This window comes from Diabrotica virgifera, chromosome 1, assembly GCF_917563875.1.
Source record: "Diabrotica virgifera virgifera chromosome 1, PGI_DIABVI_V3a".
NCBI lineage: Eukaryota > Metazoa > Arthropoda > Insecta > Coleoptera > Chrysomelidae > Diabrotica > Diabrotica virgifera.
Window position 1 is genome coordinate 196,979,670 of NC_065443.1, and position 20,933 is coordinate 197,000,602.

At 32.8% G+C, this 20,933-nt stretch overlaps 1 protein-coding gene across 3 annotated transcripts in view; it reads right to left on the minus strand.

Moving 5' to 3' along the window:
- The window catches only part of LOC114331876 (myeloid leukemia factor), a 77,116-nt gene extending 59,767 nt beyond the window's left edge, over nucleotides 1-17,349 (minus strand). For all 3 annotated transcript variants that reach the window (XM_028281564.2, XM_028281562.2, XM_028281563.2), the window contains exons 1-3: nucleotides 16,830-17,349; nucleotides 16,285-16,493; nucleotides 10,890-11,153 (exon numbers count right to left, since the gene is read on the minus strand). In XM_028281564.2, coding sequence (XP_028137365.1) covers nucleotides 10,890-11,153; nucleotides 16,285-16,493; nucleotides 16,830-16,882 — 526 coding nt within the window. In that variant the 5' untranslated portion in view covers nucleotides 16,883-17,349. The remainder of the gene's footprint in view (nucleotides 1-10,889; nucleotides 11,154-16,284; nucleotides 16,494-16,829) is intronic.
- Nucleotides 17,350-20,933: the final 3,584 nt, after the last annotated feature.

Consider the following 20,933-nt stretch of genomic DNA (forward strand, 5'->3'; position numbering starts at 1 on the left):
ACTAAAAATATTCCCGATTCATGTCAAATAATTATTTAAAATTGTCACTGATTGTCAGTGTCTGACTGACAATATTCTATTCGACTAAGTGCGTTGTATGACAAAGATAGATTTGGATAATATTGCCACGGACATTGGGTTCTTTTTTTCGAATCCTGAAAAAACCAATAAATATTTTTGAAAAATCTAAACGCAGAATGAAAGACTAAATTATTACCGAGGGCCGAAAGTCCCTTAGAATAGATAAAAAGTTTATTTTGAATGAGATATTTGAAATTAAAAATAACACTAAATTTTCTCTTAGTTTTTCACCCCTATAACTTATTAAAATAAACATTATAGAAGTTCTCAGGGACTTTCGGCCCTCGCTAATAACGTAATCTTTCATTCTGCGTTTAAATTTTTAAAAAATACTTATTAGTTTTCTCAGGATTCGAAAAAAAAAATGAATCCCCATTCGAATAGCATTGCAGCCGAAAAAACGTACCGATCCTCTTAAGTTATAATGAAAAACTTCTACATGACAAATTAATATATAATTAACTGACTACTGTCAGACACACAGTGTACATGAACTTAAAACTATGCTTAAACTTACAGGTTACATATTAATAATAACTAATTTTTCCAACACTCTCCCTTAAAGTGTAAAGTGAGAACATTAAGAAATTAAACGTATTGAATTGAACATAAACAATTGAACCACATACACATAAATACATAATATCCAATATACAGGGTGTCTGCGTAACTTGGAACCATATGGGAAACTTTTTTAATATCAATTTTACGAAAAAAAGTAATTCTTTATAAAGTGCTCTGCATAGTCTAAAACCTAAGATGCAATCATCAGATATCAAATTTTGTCAACAGTATACGAGATATGTCAAAAAATATGAATTTCGTTCAAGAGCAAACTACCTTTATATTTCAAAATATCAAAAAATTTTATTATGAAAAGTTATTTGTAATTAAAAACCATATTCAAATATGCAATAACAGCCTTCTACTTGAAAAAAAAAAAATTTCTGAAATTTTCCTAAATTACCGATTCCGAACATCATTTGTATTTATTAGACATAATGTAATAACTCTTTTATTAATTATTTTAGGAAAAAAAGTTATTCTTCATAAAAATCTGTGCATGGTCTAAACCTCAAGATGCAACCATCAGTTATCCAAGTTTGTTAATTTTATATGAGGTGTGTATGAATGAATTCATTTTATATAAATTTAGAATTCTTTCTAAATTCATATTATTTGACACACCTCATATAAAATTAACAAACTTGGATAACTGATGGTTGCATCTTGAGGTTTAGACCATGCACAGATTTTTATGAAGAATAACTTTTTTTCCTAAAATTATTAATAAAAGTAATTATATGTCTAATAAATAAAAATGATGTTCGGAATCGGTAATTTAGGAAAATTTCAGAATTTTTTTTTTCAAGTAGAAGGCTGTTATTGCATATTTGAATATGGTTTTTAATTACAAATAACTTTTCATAATAAAATTTTTTGATATTTTGAAATATAAAGGTAGTTTGCTCTTGAGCGAAATTAATATTTTTTGACATACCTCGTATACTGTTGACAAAATTTGATATCTGATGATTGCATCTTAGGTTTTAGACTATGCAGAGCACTTTATAAAGAATTACTTTTTTTCGTAAAATTGATATTAAAAAAGTTTCCCATGTGGTTCCAAGTTACGCAGACACCCTGTATAAAAAATATGACTACAAAAAATTCTTTAATCTCTGATGAACAACAGGTTCGTCATCAGAACTAACTAACTGTTAGGTAACATAATCTGTTAACCAATCGGGTGGACGTCTCTCCCTGAATGACCTTTTCCTATCTTCCGATTCATCAGTACAATCTACATCCGAATCAGAGAAAGGTGTAACAACAATTAACTCTTGATTTTCAGTATCATTTGAATAATCATGAGTGATAGTAAATGATTCATCAATTACAGACTCATCACCAACATTTTGATTAAATTCCTCAATAAAAGGTATTGATTCTATTATAACCTCAGGTTGAGTTGACACAGAATTCTTTCCATACATTATGTGTTCAAAAAATACAACATCTCCGCATTTTTCTACTTTTCCTCTACAACTGAGGTCAGCTAATCTATAGCCGAAAAAGCCGAGAAATGTGGGACGTAGGAGGATTTCCTGGTTGCGAAATTTAAGGGAGTGGTATGGGTGCAGTTCAATAGTTAAGATTGCTGTGATGGTAGCCAACCTCCGATAGGAGACGGTACTGCAAGAAGAAGAAGAATCTATAGCCTTTAGTATGTTCGCAATTACCACCATAATCATGGGTTTAGATTTAACATCAAATTTACCTCTAAAATTCTTAGGCATATGAGCATAAACTTTACATCCAAATACTCTTAAGTGACTCAAATCAACCTTGGAACCAGTCCACAATTCTTCAGAAAGAGTACCATTAACAGCTGTAGTAGGGCTACAATTTTTTAAATATATATTGCAGTAGCCACTGCTTCTCCCCAATAAGCTTTACATAAACCAGAATCAGTGAGCAAAGCCCTAGCTTTTTCTACGACTGTGCGATTGGCACCCTCCTGTACACCATTTTGTTCAGGAGTGTAAGGCACTGTAGTTTCATGTATTATTCCTGAATCCTTAAATAGAGCTCTAAACTGATCATTACAAAATTCTAAACCGTTATCGCTCCTATAGCGTTTTATTTTAAGCCCCGTTTGATTTTCAACGAGTCTTTTAAATTCTTGAACTTTAGAAAAAGTTTCACTCTTAGACTTGAGTAAATATCCAAAATTTTTACGAGTATAATCATCAGTCAACATAAAAACAAATCTTGCCCCTCCCCAGCTTTTTTCTGACATGGGACCTACAAAGTCTCCATGCACTAACTCTAGCTTGACCCTTTGGAAAACTCTTTCTGGTCTGCTTTGCTTCTATACATGTAGTACAGGGAAGCATTTCAGTATTTTGTGACAAGTGACAAGCAGCCGTTACAAGTGGGGATGAATTCGGTAGTGGATTGAAGAAAAGGCTTCTTGATAAAATTATTTTTTGTAAAGAAAGCTGTATCCTCACCATTTTCTCTCAACTTCTCACGATCAGTAATACCATTCAAGAAGGAAATGACTTCTTCACTTTTAATACCTGAATGTGTTGCACAGTATCCATTAACAACCTGTTCTTCAGTGTCAGGAAGTCCACATAACATTAATGTCCCAACTTCACTATCATCAATCACTATATTTAATTCTGCAAGTTCCTGAACAATATCAAGTATTCCAGATAAATAATCACTAATGCAAGAAAAATCTTCTAACTTTGCACAATATAACTTTCTTTTTAGAAACATTTGCCTAGTTAACACTAGAAGCACCAACATTTTTGCATACCTAGAAGCACCGGAGCGGTCAAGATGGTGGGTATTAGAATTTTCTATCGCCAGTCGTTTTCGTATCGTTTTTTAATTGAAAAAAAAACCTATATTGAGTTCATACCTACTAACAAAAGACATTTAGTTAATTTAAATAAATTATTTAAGCACAATTTATGCAGTAACAAACTTTTTTAATTTTGCTTGTACAAGACCTACACACAAACTTTTTACATACGTATATGACTTTCACATGTTTTATTTTAGTGTTAGTTTCCAGTTTTCCACTTCTTCTTCTTCAGGTGCTATCTCTGCTACGGAGGTTGGCAATCATCATAGCTATTTTAATTTTTAAGTCAGTAGCTCTAAATAGTTGTTTTGAGCTGCATCCAAACCATTCCCTCAGGTTCCTCAGCCATGAAATTTGTCTTCTTCCGATGCTTCTTCTGTTATCTACCCCTCCTTGCATTATGAGTCATATGATGCCATACTTCTCGCTCTGCATCACATGTCCGAGATATTGTAGCTTTTGTCACTGCCTACGTTAATTATTTGATTGAGGTGTTGTATCTCTGATTTGTTTCCGTTGATGTTGTCCTGCCCTTAGTCAGATGAACTTGACGAAATTCTTCTGCTAACTGAAGTAGAAAAGTTTGCCCAGATATTTGACAATCAGTAACTTCCTTATTCCACAGCTGACAGCAGCAGCGTCCACCCTGGGAAACAAGAAAAAGGAGAGAAGAGCAGCATGGTTTGATGACGAGTGCAGACAAGCAATCGAGGAAAGAAATGAAGCACACAAAATGTACATAACAAGAAGAACACGGGAAAGACGAACATTATTTGAAGTCTCAAGACGGAAAGCAGACAAGACATGTAGAAATAAAAAGAGAGCAAATGAAAATGGACAAATAGAAAAAATGGAAGAACATTTCAAAAACAATGAAATTAGAGGGGCTTACGAATACCTAAAAAAGATAAAAAGTGGGTATAAACCTCAAACAAGTCTATGTAAAGATGAAAGTGGGCAAATAATCAGTGACCAACAGAAAGTCACAGAAACCTGGAAGCATTATTTTCAGACACTACTTGGAACTCAAGTAGACATGGAAGATGAAATGGGTATGATCTACGTAGAAGAGAATGGAGTAGAAGCTCCAACCATAGAGGAAGTTTTCGAAGCCATTAAGGCCCAGAAAAACAATAAAGCTCCGGGAGTTGATGAAATACCAGCAGAACTACAGTAGGAAAAATGAAAGAATACCCATGAACGAACATATAAAACACGCTGTATTTTCCTGTCACCGTGTCACACAAAAAATTGGCCAGCGCAAGTACATGTAATTATTATTATTACATGTACTTGCACTGGGCAATTTTTTTTGTGACACGGTGACAGGAAAATATAGCGTGTTTTATATGGTCGTTCATGGGTATTCTTTCATTTTTCCGACTGTATATAAGGTAGGTGGCGACCACCTAGCAAGTCACATCCACGCGCTCATCAGAGACGTATGGCAAGAAGAGAAAATACCCGACGACTGGAAGAAAAGTATAGTATGCCCGATCTATAAAAAAGGAGACAAACTCCAGTGCAAAAACTACCGTGGAATCTCTCTACTATGTACAGCATATAAAGTCCTCACGTATATTATAAACCAGCGGCTCCAACCACTAGCAGAAAATATTATTGGAGAGTATCAGACGGGCTTCCGACGGGGAAGATCGACATTGGATCAAATATTCACAGTAAAACAGATCTTGAGCAAAGCATGGGAACACGATATTGATGTTCACAACGTGTTTGTAGACTTCAAACAGGCATACGACTCAGTCAAAAGAAACAAACTATACTATATATTGGCTGAATTGGCAATACCACACAAGTTAATAAGACTCATTAAAGCCACAATGGATGAAACTCAGGCATGTGTACGAATACAAAACCACTGGACAGACTTTTTTAACATTTCGCAGGGACTAAAACAGGGAGATGGGCTGGCCCCAACATTGTTTAACCTGGCACTGGAGTATGCGGTTAGGCAAATGCAAACTGGACGAGGAAATCTACTGACCAACCGAACGGTTCAACTGGCCGCTTATGCTGATGATATTAATATTATGAGTAGAACATCAACAGGAGCACAGGAAACATATGCAGAGTTAAAAACACAAACAAAAATGCTAGGTCTGGAAATTAACACAGAAAAAACAAAAAGAATGACTCAGACGAGAAGAAATATAGTCCCAGAAAACATTATACATGAAGATGACATTGAAACGGTTGAAAAGTTTACATACCTGGGAGTAGAAATATATGCCGACGGATCAGAAGATGGAGAAATAAGGAAGAGAATAACGCAGGCAAACAGAGCTTATTTTGCCCTCTCCCATATATTTCGGTCAAAAAGTGTCCACCGAAATACAAAGATGAGAATCTATAAAACCTTAATTCGACCAATAACATGCTATGGCAGTGAAGTCTGGGTGCTGAAAGAAACATCCAAAAACAAACTCGACACATTCGAAAGGAAAGTACTTAGGAGAATACTAGGACCTGTGAGGGAAAATGGAATCTTCAGAAGTCGATACAACAACGAGCTTTATCAACTTTATAAGGAAACGCCCCTGTCAGACTTCATTAGATTACAAAGATTGCAATGGGCCGGACATGTGATAAGAATGGGAGAGGATAGGCTACCAAAACGAGCACTGAATGCTAGAATGCAAGGAAAGAGACCGGTTGGGAAGCCACGAAAGCGCTGGGAAGACACAGTAAACAGCGACGCACAAGCCCTTTTAGGAGTCCGTGTATGGAGAAGAGCAGCCACAGACAGGCAAGGGTGGAGGCAAAAAATAAAGGAGGCCAAGGCTCAATTTGGGCTGTAGTGCCGTAGAAGAAGAAGAAGAACTTCCTTATTCAGAATCCAAGCATTTGTTCCTACCATATCTAAGATATTAAAAAAGCCTGCAACGGCCATCTTCTTGAAGCTGATTTGGTACTGGTGGTATGGCCATCTGATCTACAACATCTACTATGTAGTTTGTATGGCTGTAGTAGATAATGGTTTTAGGTTTCTCCTTTTTGTCTGTGCCTATTTCAATATTGTTTAAGTATAGAGAATTCAGTGCTAGAACATTTTTGATCATTTTTCTCTGGTACACCTGGTTTCTCTGGTTAGCTCAAGTCTTCGTGTATGAAAATTTTTGATTTGTATCTTTTCATTTTTTATTGACGGAGGAATATCCTTTCTTGCTCGGTTTATTGTTCCAGTACTGCTGGTAGCCTTCTTTCGTAATACTTTTTATGTGTCATGACATTTCTTCCCTTATTCATAAATAGGTCCATTAGATGACTGATTACATGTTCCCCTAGAAGTTGATTGTCTGGTCAAATTAATATATAATTAACTGACTACTGTCAGACACACAGTGTACATGAACTTAAAACTATGCTTAAACTTACAGTTTACAAATTAATAATAACTAATTTTTCCAACAAAAACTATATCAAATATTTCTGTAAGTTATAAAAAAACAAAGAGATTTGTTCCTTCATAAATCTTTTAGTTAAAATACAAAGAGGGATATGGTAGGTAAGAAGAGTTTGTTTTTTGCTGCATGCTCAAATCGATGTATTCAACTTGAAATAACAGAGAAACTGTCGATTTTAGGTGTACAATGATACTAATAAGTTTTGTAGTGCTTGAAAAGACCTTTAAAATGAGCAATACTAAATGTCGATTACATTCAAACTAAGCGAGAGATTCTGCAAAAAATTTGATGACTAATGTATTTTAAGGAGAAATGAGAAGTATATTTAACCCCTCATCCATCAGAATTTAAATACATCTTTTCCTTCTACAATACGTTTTATTATAGTGTTATTTCTATGTTCAAAAAGTTGGACTGGATTAAAATGAATGGTTTTGGAAAAAAATAAGATCAAATTATAGAGCACATTTTTAAATTTTCTTAAAAATCTTCCTTTTCCTCCATGTAACTCGAAAAAGATAAGAGATACGAAAAAAGATACTACACAAAAATGTAGGGCTTTTTAAGATAAAATTTCCTTTTTATTTTTCAGGTCTGTATCTCTTATCATTTTCCAGTTACATGGAGAAAAAGGAAGATTTTTAAGAAAATTTAAAAATGCTCTCTATAATTTGATCTTTTGTTTGGATCTTTTTCAAAAACCATTCATTTTAAACCCGTCCAACTTTTTGAACATAGAAATAACACTATAATAAAAGGTATTGTGGAAGAAAAACGATGAATTTACGTTTTGGTGGATGGGGGTTAAAATTAATTCTCATTTTTTCTTAAAATACATTAGTTATCAATTTTGTTTGCAGCATATCTCGCTTAGTTTTAATGTAATGGACCTTTGATATAGCTCATTTTAAAGGACTTTTCACGCACTACAAAAGGTATTAGTAGCATTATACACTTAAAATCGACCGTTTCTCTGTTATTTCAAGTTGAATACACCAATTTGAGAATGTACCAAAAAACAAACTATTTTCACCTACCATCTTTCTTTTTGTATTATAACTAGAAGATTTTTTTAGTTAGATGCATAGTTTTTAAGGTATTCGCAAAAAATCGTTCGAAAAGGTATTAGGGTTCAATAACAATGGCCAATTTTCAACCACGAATATCTCAAAAAGTATTGAGTTTTCAAAAAAATTATAGAACAGTTTTTGCTTAGAATTAGGTTTTCTAGCAATTCCGTGGTAATTTTAACCAAACAATTTTTCACCCCTAAGAAGGGGTGGTAACCACCCCCCAAGATAAAAGCACACATTGGCATAGGGTATACTTTGAATTAGGAGATAAGTAGAGGCTAGGCCCAAAATTTCAATAAAATCCATGCTGTAGGATAGAATTCGGAGGTAATATCGTCGTACTAGAACAATACTAAGACAACTTAAAAAACATAGTTTCGAGTAAATTGAGTTTTAAATTTCCTCCATAGAAAGTATGAAATAAAAATATTCTATATCAGTTTATTGCATTGTTTTTTAAATGTTATGGTGCCCTATTTGTTCTTGAGTGTGTTTAGAGTTCAACTGAAAATGTGAAGTAATAAATAATAAGAATAAACTGAGATTTTGTAACATGTCCTCCTCTTACACTTTAAAAATTTTTGATATATACAATTTATCTTTGTTAAGTGTTGAAGTTGTCCTAGTATTGTATTTATGTTTTGTAATAATCTTTAAAAATACCTTTATTTTTCTTCAGCTTATCCTAGTATTTCACCAATTCTATTTTTCAACAATTAATTTTGTTACTATTATTAGCATTTAAACATATCCCACTGTTACACTATTTTTTGACGCACTTGGCCACTTTGTCTTGTTTCATTGATTTTTCAAGTTATTTTTACACAATTATTCGCAAAAAATGCAATAGGTATTGTAATTTTTTATTTTTTACTGAAACTTCAAGAAACAGCAAACATAATATTATTACATAAATTTATAAAATGAAATCAAATATTACCAACTGGTTAAATTATTTATACTAAAATTCCACTCAATAAACAATAATAAATTGAAAACTAAAAAATTTCCGCGAACATTTTTTAATCGCTAACTTCTTGATCTTGTTGTTGACCTTTCTTGTACGATTTTAGATTTTTAAAAAAATCGTGATGTTCAGCAGGGATATGTCGGATTAAACTTAAAAGATCTTCTTAAAGGGAATTTTAGGGCGTTCCATATAAGCTGGAGCAATATTGTTAACTTCATTCATTCGAACGTTAATTCGTTTAAATGAATCAGTACCAAAGATTTCCTTGTAGAAAATATTATTTGGGCTTTCTTTGGTCACTCGCAGTACCTTAATATTGCTCCAGAGTATATTCTCTCCAATTGAATTTTTAGAAAAACTTGTAAAATTCATGCTAAACTTTTTCCAATCTAAAATATCAGAAAATTGAAGATTATTAACCATGTATGGCTTTCCTGTTTTTTTGGCTAATTTTATGATCATTGCCATTTCCTGTGGAGTTGAAATAGGTCCACTCAGTAAAGCTCTTTTTTGGCAGACTCTGTGCAGGAATGTTAGAGTCACCCTCATTTTGGGTATGCCCCACGATAAGGAATTTATGGCTAATTGACTCAATGTTATAATTCCTAATAACATACAAGAACATTAAGGCCATAAATCTGTTCTTGTTTTGCCCTCCGCAATTCTCTGAGTAAAATGTTCGTAGTAAAATGAGTCGGAGAGCAACTTGAACTGACCAGAGAAAGTGAACAACTTTACTATAACTGACCGACTCATCCACGAATTCGTAGGTGAGCGTGGGGATATACTCAGACATTTACTCAAATAATCCTTATTTTTGAAGCTTAGTTATGGAAATATAGAGACAACTTAAAAAAACAGGTTAATTTAAAATTTTCTTTGCCACACTCGGTGAAATAGTTGGACAAGTTTGCTGGTATAATACTAAGACAACTTAAAAACACAGATATGTTAAAAAAATCATAATGCAGATGTGGGGCTAGACTAAGACATGTGGGAATGTCCGGGTATTTCACCACAACTATGATTAGAAAAGGCAAATATTAATCGGATAATAAAAAGGTATTTTAAGATATCTTCCTTTTAACCCAGGTATTTCCAACAAAGCAACTAGTGCAATATTAGGATATTGCTCATAAACACCACAAAGCAGCCGATTGAACAAATCTTAGTATCTCTCCAGATAGCTTATGAAATTTTACATCAGATAGAGCAGATAACTCAAAAGTCTAATATTTGAAGATATCCTAGTATTGTTCTAGTGCGACAATATCCTATCTTGCTCCCATTGACTTGCGTATTTTGAATAATTACTAATACTTTCTAATATGTTTTTCACCAGACTAGCTCACCTAGGCACAAGTTTAAACGGTCTTGAGCTTTGATTTAAGATTTTACATTTTTATTTTAATTGTTACATTTTATTTCACTCCATCTACTGAAATATTTTTAAGGTTGTGAAATTACAGTTTTCTAAATAAAAAGATTACAATGGATGAGATAAACACAAAAATAAAATTTTTTGTGTTAATAGACTTTTGAATGGGATGTGTGATATGTAATATAGGCACAGGTAATTACATCATGTACCATAAACCTGTGGTACAAGGTAAAACCTGATATGTCAAAAATTATTGATTTTCCATTTTTAATGCCAATATGTACATTGAGCGATGAAGAATATGATGACAAAATCCTACATGGCTAAACATATCCATGTAACCAGTAGATGATTAAATTAGTTCCCGATATGTCCACTATTACTACAACACCGTAAACTTTTAAACTCGTCTGCTGCAAAATCACATTTTTTGACATATCGGGTTTTGCCTTAGCACCACAGAAATTATTCCCTCCAAATTTTCATTGGCAGTCAGAATGATCGGAATAATAAGAAAATTTCCTCACTTCGCATGCGTTATTTAACCATAAAAATTTTTATAAATTTCTTTACAAACCTGTATGAATATTCTGTTCCTTTTCTATAATATGAGCTCTTTCACCAATATGGTGGCCTATGGACATTTTCTTAGTGCCTGTCATTGAGTCTGTAACTGTCTTCTGGGTTTCTTTGACACCTCCAGGTGCTACTCTTGTACTAGAAGTTGCTTTGTACACTTGTTGACGACCATCAGGTCCAGATGTCATGCTTATCACTGTACTGGAGCTGTGGTAGTTTCCAGTATTGGAGCTGTGGTAGTTTCCAGTATTGGCCATAGAGTCTAAAAGAAAACAATTGCATTACCTTTGGTTGACAACTGTTTATTTGTAGATATCTTGTTTTAAAATCTCTTGTTATTTTTCATCATTGTCTATAAAGCTATTATACTTTATTGTAGAGAAAATGAAAAAAATATTTTTTCTAGAAGTAGTAGGGACCCCTGCAAAAATTTAAATAATTAAGAAATTTTCACAAGAAATTTATTCAACACAATAAATCTTATTTAAATACACCTGAAGAAAACAGCAGCAAAACTAAAAACATGTAACAATATAATACAGGCACTCTGCGGCACTTCATGGAGGCACACAGCATCAATCTTAATATCCACCACTCTTGGTCTGATATATCTGGTAGCAGAATACTGTGCACCCATGTGGCTGAATAGTAGGCATACCCATCTGATCTACACTCAGCTAAACCATGCTATGCATATGATAACAGGCACAATAATTATGCCCACCCCCACAATGTGACTACTGACCCTTAGTAACATGAAACCACCCAACATAAGTGGCAAACATACATTGGTTAACACATTAAGCCATTAAGTTAACACAAACACATTGGCATGAATTTTTATTTTGTGAGATCTGTGGACTGGCAATTTATTTTAATACAGCTGTGAGAGACACAGTAAGGTCATGTGGTCCACCAAGATCACAGCACTGTAAGACAGTTGTTGTATCACTCGGGGCTTAATGTGTTAAAGAATACAACAAAATTGGACGGCGTTATGCATAACTCGACCAAGCACCATTTCTTTAATATCGAAATAACAGCGGATTCTGGTGACACATAGCTAAAACTATCTTGGAAAAAATCCCTGTTATTGTCACGTTAACGGTTACTAAGAAAAACAAAACTAAACCAAGTGACATTAATCCACTTACCATTAAGCGACCATTAAGCAACCAAGAAACGAAAGACTTTGAAGCCATTTAACTCAAAACTATGTTTTGGCGCTTGGTCGAGTTATGCATAACGCTGTCCAATTATGGATAGTTGTCAACTTCTAGTCTACAATGATAGTCCTGATATACTTGGACACTGTCTGTGATCCCTAGTTACCTCCCCTGAAATCCGCTCAAGTACTACACAATCCAATTTTGACTTATATGATATGCCTGGTTGACATAAGAATGGGAAAGTAAGAGAGATCCACATTACCATAGTCTACTGGACATCATAGACACATCTGGCAAATTTGAACGTCCCCTTAAGATTTGGGCAGATCTTAATAGTGAACTTGCATAAAATTTTAAATTCGAAGAAAATGGTATAAATCCAACAGAACATAATTTAGAACATGTATCAAAAATAAAAAAGTTTTGTTTGTCTTTCGTTTGGCCCCTAAAGACGACTAAAAATTCAACTTATACCAGCCACCCCAAAACACGTCGTGACGTCACTGGGTTTTATGTTTACATTCTACACCAATAGACCATTCCAGGGTGACGTCATTTGACAGCGACTGGAGGGCAAAGATCTTATAAACAAAGTAGGTTAAGTGTAGAAAACCATAGTTTAATTTAAGAATATGATTAAAATACCAGCGTTTTGTTCAGTTGTAAAGTGTTCCAGTAAAAGTAAAAGAGATAAAGTGAGTTTTTTTTATACCAGCCACATTTAAAGACCGAGATGTTTAAAATCACTATAATCACAATGCACTGTAAACAGAATGACAATATGGGTCAAGAAAACTGATTTTCTGATTATACCAGGTTTTTGCATCCCCTATGAGGGGCCCTATATCTAATATTTGAAATTGTTGTAGTTAAAACCACAGATTTCTTATAATAAAACGAGAAAATAGCAAAAAAAACACCAAAAACAAATTTTTGACCCTCAGCGACACTGTCAAAGTCACGTGACCTGGAATGGTCTATTGTATATATAATTTTAAATTAGACATTATAAACGTCAGTAGAAAATACAGTTATGTGACGTTACAAATGTTTTTGATCATTTGAACTATTCATAGAAAATTTGTTTTTACAAAATGGTTTTATTTTCAATAGTAAACCTTCTTTCCTTTCCTTCAATAACTGTATCAAACTCCAATGTCAACAAACTGGTATATATTGATACAATTTTGGCAAAATAACATAAGTGACATTTTTGGCGAATCATGTTTTTCCATTAAACAAACGCTCTTATTGTTTAGAAGGTACTGCCGGAGTCTTGTAAGCCTAGACATATTATGTTTGAATTAATTCTAGGCTTACTACACTTTAACAATACTTTCTAAACAATAATAGCTTTAGTTTAATGGAAAAACATAAAATGATATTATTACAATGACATACGATAAATGTCATTAGAATATAAATATTTTTCCTTTATTCCCCGACGACGATCTGGCTAAATACCCAATTAGGTGGAGGCCAATAAACTAAAGAAGAAGAAGAAGAAGAATATATGTAAATATAACCATAAACTGAACCACATAGTCAAACTCTGTGACGTCACAGGTCGTTTGAACTATTTTAAGATAAAGAAGACTTTAAATTTGTACTTCTAAGTTATTATGAGTTTTTGAAGTGTGAAATTTTGGAAATCTCATTTTTATACAAAACTGAACATTATTATGTAATAAAAAAAAATGTGCAAGTTCCCTATTGAATCATAACAAACTGGATGATGCACTAAGTCCCTCTATAGATGTGGTAAACTTCCCTCACCTTCTTGTGGTTGAGGTACTGCAAGACAGATGACCAGGTACACAGTACAGGACTGCCCATGCACAGTATACACAGGCAATCCTACAGACTTTGTAATGTCACCCTAAGGGCCGGTTGTTCGAACGCTAATCAACAATAATCACTATCAAATATTTAATTACTGTCACCAAAACTGTCAATGTCAACTTTTATTTAGTTGCTGAAAACATAATTGATTAAAATTATGAGATTAGTTAATCAATTAACATAACAATTATTAACATAATTGATTAAGTAATTTCATATTATGTTTTCAGCAGCCCAAACAAAGTTGACATTGACAGTTGGTTACAGTAATTAAATATTTGATAATGATCATTGTTGATTAACTTTCGAACAACCGGCCCTGAGAGTCAATAGAATAGAATAGAAAGCAGCACTTCTTAGACATATCATTTATATCTCTTTATCTCCAAATTGAATGAAAGATTTTTTGTAGTTCAGCATTGCAGTTATCTCAATACAGTACAACCTGCCACATCCAGACCTGTCATATCCGGACCTCCCCATATCTGGACAGTTCTGGCGTCCGCATCTACCGAAATCTACTGAGAAAGGCAGTCCTGCTGTTGGACAACGCACCCTCTCATCTCAACAAAAAAGAACTAAAAGATAACGAACTGAAGTGTATTTTTTGCCCCCAAATGTTACATCCCTCTGTCAGCCTATGGATCAAGGTATTATAGAATCTATAAAACATGTCTATCGACAAAAGTTATTGACAGCATTGATTACTGAAATGTATGAAGGAGAAAACGTTTCAGAAACTATAAAGAAGTGGTCTTGATATCTGGATCGGTCTGTCGCCACATTGATCCGGATATGGCAGGTTTTACTGTATATACAAAAATGTCACTTATACCTAGTGTGACCAACTAGCCCGAAAAATCCGGGACATGGCCCGAATTACGAAGTCGTGTCCCGGCGTCCCAGACAAGGCTTCCGGGCCATCCGAATTTTCAACTTTTTGGTAAAATTCTATTTTGAATACGCTATTCTTCTAAGAACTCACATGAAACTGAATTGGTGGGACGAAAAAATTCATGGTGGGTCACCGTCATTTTTATAAAGCAAATTTCATTGCAAGACAAATTGTATATTTTAAGAAACAAGCAATGTAAACAATGAATATATTTTGTTCGTTGGGGTCAATTTAAAATATGAATGGATTGATTTTTAAAGGTTTTCTTATCATTTTTAAGTAAATTTAATGGTTCGACAAATATGATAGTAAGAAGTAATCAGCATAATGATGTTCTGAAGCTGTTTTCTTGTGGCATGTTTGACAATTATATTTTTGATGGGATTAAGCCACAATTGGTTGTAATGATAATTACAGTGGAACCTCGATAACTCGGATTAATCGGGACCGCAGCCGATCCGGGTTATCGAAAATCCGGGTTAACCGGGGAGCATTGTAAAAATTAATAAAATACGGTATACTTGTAGATAAAGTCTGTTATAATTAAAATAACATGAAATATATATGCACAATACACATCTAACTTACCTATAGTTGTATAGAATATAGTATAGATAGTATAGAGTATTGTTCATTTCTAGGTAAAAAAACTCAGTCAGTTTCATCGGAACGATGTTATATTATTTAAGAACAGTGGCTCTTTCATTGTTTAAAAGACCATTGTAAGAATTTTTTAAAAGACAGTTGGAAATAAATAAAAGAATAGGTGCCTGTTGTTTGCGATAGCCCGAGAATAATGAATGTTGCTCTACCGCCGCAGCCGTGTGCTATGAGTCATTTTTACTATCGTATAATTACACAAATACCCATTATCTCTCAAATATATTATGGTCCAAGCGAAGTTTTATCAATGGAACTCGATATTTTTAAGACATTCCAAAAGAGGCTACAGATAAAATGTTTTAACATAATAAATACATTTTTAATATTGAAATGTTTGTCTGATGAAAATCGGTCCGGGTTAGCCAGACTTCCGGGTTATCGGGGGCTGACTTATCGAGGCTCCACTGTACATTTTTATATTCACCTCAATTTATATTTTCATAGAAATCCAACATCAGCTGATTTTCTAATTTTTCTTTTTTTGAGAACGATTTCCAGATTGGAAGTTGAAACATCAAAAACTAACAAAAATGTAATAATTACCATTACAACCAATTGTCGCTTAATCCCATAAAATATCATTGCCAACATAAAAATGTTAAATAATCAATAAAACCATGATATTAAGTTTCTATATTAAAAAATGGCCCGATTTTCATTGAAAAGTCCCGGATTTAACGTATTTTTTTAGGCCTTGTCCTGGATTGGACTGAATTGGAGTTGGTCACACTACTTATACCCCTTTACTTCTAGGTCATCAAATACTATGTGATGTAAGCCATACACTAAATAAATAAAATAGATTTAAATACAAAATGACTTACCTAAGGATCCACTGAGCAGTCTGTTAAAATTTGGCATAATTGGCATAGAAAATGGGGACATTAGTGAATTGTGCATGTTGTGGCGACTAGTCAGAGCCCGGTTTTCATAATCATCATATCCCAACATTGGTGGTCTCAACATTGAGAAGGGATCAGAAAATAGTGAATTCATCATGTTGCTCATTTGACGCATGTGTCGCATATGACACCTAAATAGAAAAACATATTAATGTATTGCAATATTTTAGATATAACTACGTATACTAATCAATAAGAAAGGTAATTGAAATTTTAAAGATAATATAATTTAAGAAAACAAGGATATTTTAGTAAAATCAGAGGAAGAAAAAAGTAGATTTTTCCAAACTCTAATAAGTATGATATTGTTATTATCTTATTCTTTATTAATGATAGAACGATGGTACAAATTATAGAAAGTGTCTGCAATAGTAAAATGATGGGTCCTTGTCCTTTATAGAAATCAGTATGGCCGTCTATTTTGGTCTCATTGTGATTGAAACTTTCACAAAAATCGATTTACTTACCCAAAGAAAGGATCGTCTTCCATATCTCCCATCAAAGGTCCAAATATGGACATTTCTTTAATACGAACTATTCACAGAATTTTCCCGTTATTTCTCCAAACAGCAACAATAATAATACTTAACAAATTTCTAAAAATTGCAAGAACAGCGTTTCTATTTCTCTTTCTCTAAAAAAACTTTACGACGTGCGAATGTCAAACTAAAATAAGACGTCCGATTGCACTATCTCCATCTGGAATATTCTGGACGAACTTATAGCATATGTCTCTTTTGCGATTACTACTCGATCTATTTTCCATCTCTTTCCAACGATCTAGTACATTTTTGATTGTCAGGTAAGGGTACCTGCCTGCACAGCCACCTTTTTTACTTTACAAGCCATGAAGTGAAAAAGGCAACGTCGCAATTGATGACATCAGTAGTCTGACCGGTGGTCTGACGTGGTCTGACTATCGGACTACCGCTTTCGAAACCACAAGTTTAAAGCAGTGGCGGTTCTAGCCCGGAGCAGGGGGGCACACGCCCCCCAATTTTTACAGGACTTTTGTACTATAATCTTCGTTAAAAAGGCACGTTATCTTGTTTTTTCACCGGTTGTGTTCTCTTGCCCCCCCCCAGTTTTTTGGTCTAGAACCGCCAATGGTTTAAAGTACAAATTCTGCTAAAATTTATAGTATTATTTTGAGTCGAACAGGAAAATATTATTAACTAGAAGTTTGTACAAAATAAAATTAAAAGTAATTTCTTAGTGTTACAAAACTGACTTGACTTTTCTATGATCTTTTAGGCACTATAATGTTTAATTTTAATTGACTTTATTTATTTTTATTAACTTACAACTAAACAAATGAAAACACTGAATTTATATCTTTTATTTTACAAATTACGATATCTAATTTATTTATTACAACAAATATACTAATTTATCTAATAAAAAAATTCAAAAAATATACCGCGCCCGTTACATATTAAAGTACACCGACGGTTTCAAATTCACAACTAAACTTCTAATTCCAAAAATGTCTATTTATATAGTTATGTACAATTAGTCAACTTATTTCCAGAAAAATCGAAAGGTAAATATTATTTAAAGAACAATAAAAAAAAAGGTTTATCGATGGCCTTCTAGAAGCGCTTAAATGATTGTAACAAGTTTCTATTCGTCCCGCCTGCAGAGAGGGTCAGACAGTTTGACGACAGAAGCTTACGGAACGAAATAGGCCAGGTTGTGAGCGGCCTATAAATAATGTCACATAAGTAACGTTTGTTATACAAAAAAAATCAATGACAAGAATATGTGTAAAATACTTTATTTTAAATAAATAATATCTTATTTTAATATTTAACAATATATTAATGCTAGTGTTGTTCTTCTTAAAGCTTTATATGCATGTAGTCAAACCTATATAATTAGTACATTTACTGTTCCAAATGACAAGCCAATTTAAAAAGTGTAGAAGAAACGGAATGTGTTCACTATCTGTGGAATAAATTGGATTACAGTAGTAATATCTTTTTTGAATTCCTTTAAATTTATTTTTTACGTTTACAATATTCCACCAATATTTTATAATTTGTGGCAAAATGGGAGTATCTTCTGAAATACATTTTATTCCACTATATAATCGTCATGAAACAAATTTTCAACTATGTAATTTACATTTTGGCGTTCAAGATTATTGATATATACAGTCTTAAAATTTAATTTAAAAGCTCGCTTAGTTATTTTATTCATTTTTGGGGCAATAATTGATCCGGATGTCGATAATATTGTTATAAACAAAGAATTTGAGGAATTATATAACAGCGATTTTTCGCAAAACAACATTTTTTGTATTTTTTGGGTCATTCGAAGCAAAACATGTTCCTACAAGTTTTTTCGTAGGATGCATAGTTTTCGAGATAAATGCGGTTGAATTTAAAAAAATCGAATAATTGCAATTTTTGAACCCGAATAACTTTTGATTAAAAATAAAATAGCAATTCTGCTTAGCGCACTTGAAAGTTCAAGTCAAATTATACCGGTTTTGATTATTTGCATTGCTAAAAATTCATTTTTTTATTGTCAAACAAAGCTATAAACAAATAGTGTTTCCCGTGCCTAATGCATGCATTTTAATGCATGCCACGTATAAATTGCCTGTTTGTAGACGCGCGTACTCGTTCGATTTTAAATGGAAAATGCATTGAAAACATCACTCAAGCACTATGTGTTTATAGCTTTGTTTAACAATAAAAAAAATAATTTTTAGCAATGCAAATAATCAAAACCGATAGAATTTGATTTGAACTTTCAAATGCGGTAAGCAGAATTGCTATTTTATTTTTAATCAAAAGTTATTCGGGTTCAAAAATTGCAATTTTTCAATTTTTTGAAAGTACAACCGCGTTTATTTCGAAAACTATGAATGCTACGAAAAAACTTATAAGACAATTTTTTGCTTCGAATGACCCAAAAAATACAAAAAATGTTTTGTTTTGCGAAAAGTGACTGTTATGTAATTCCTCCAGTTCTTTGTTTATAACCCACATAATAATTTCATGTTCTTAGTAGATTCATAGAACATACTTTTTAGAAAAAGTATATTCTGAGAATATGCGTAATTACCATTAAAAATGTGCAGAGCAGATACTGAGTATATACTACATTACAGTAGGTACTTAAACGTTCTATGTAGGTATATACCTACTTAGAATGTACTACCGCACTTCTTTTCAGTATATACCAAGAATGTACTTTTTAGAACATTCCAAGGAAGTGCTATAAACCTTCTATTTATATACTTTGAACGTACTACCGCACATATTTTTAGTTTATACCAGGAATGTACTTTTTAGAATATTCCAAGGAAGTGCTATAGACCTTCTATTTGTATACCTAGAATATACTACTGCACATCTTTTTAGTGTGGGCGAAGAATATACTTTTAAGATTATTACAAGCAAATGCTATATTGCTCAGAAGTATGTTTTCAGCGTCACCTCATCTCATCCTAGGTTCTACCAACTATCATATTTACATATTCAAATTGCATAAGAGAATGTAATTAGTTCATTTTACAATATTACTTAAAAAGTAAGTAGGTACATATAAATTTTAGTTACTTATATAAATATTATATAGGTAAGTATATAATATATACTTACTTAAATTATATTTAGGTATTATGTGCATATCAAAATAAACATGCTGAATTTATAAATATAATACCTAAATATAAATATTATATTTAGTGAAACTAAACTATAACTAAAATTTAAATATTTTATACTTACCACTCAAGCACCACAAACAAAATAAAGATATTATGTATGTTCCTAGTCCTAGTTCCTAATATACTTTGTCATTCGTCTTCCTCCTAACAGCATCAAGCATAGATTGGATATAAATAAAAATAATGCCTATGCCCTGCTGTGCCTGTTTAATGTTTGTGTTTTCATTTTCATAAAACCTTTGTTAATTCATACGCAGGTAGAATGAGAATGGTCATTTCCGTTTGCACTATTCCGATCTTTTACGATCTGGTTATGCTGTATTCTTTCCAAACTTTAAATTCCAACGATGTAAAAATACTCATGGTAAAATCAAAATGAAAACGATTTTTTTTTCTTTAATACGATTTAATTTTTAAACTTTTTTACCATACCTACATATAAACCAATTTTGAGAAATGAATTCGTCTGGGATACCTATGTACATAGGTACATAAATTTTATTAATTATTATAAAAATAATAAGTTGATAATCTATAAGGCTATAACATTATTCTTCCTATACAGTTGAACCCGCTTATTGGAATAGCCTTCGTGCCAATCAAAACTATTCCTATAACCGGGATATTCTAATAACCGATCATTGGTCGCTTAGTAGAAACGTTTCGGGATCTTAAATTTTTATTCCTTAAACCGGGATATTCCTTTAAGAGGTATTCTAATAAGCGGGTTTGATTGTACATACATATTTTTTTAAGAGATTTTAAAAGTGCATACGTACAAGTATGAGTTAGGCACATACTTTTAGAGTATATTCGATGAAGGTATATTCCAAGAATGTACTTTTACGAATATTCTGAGATACTACGTAGCTATACGTACACGAATGTG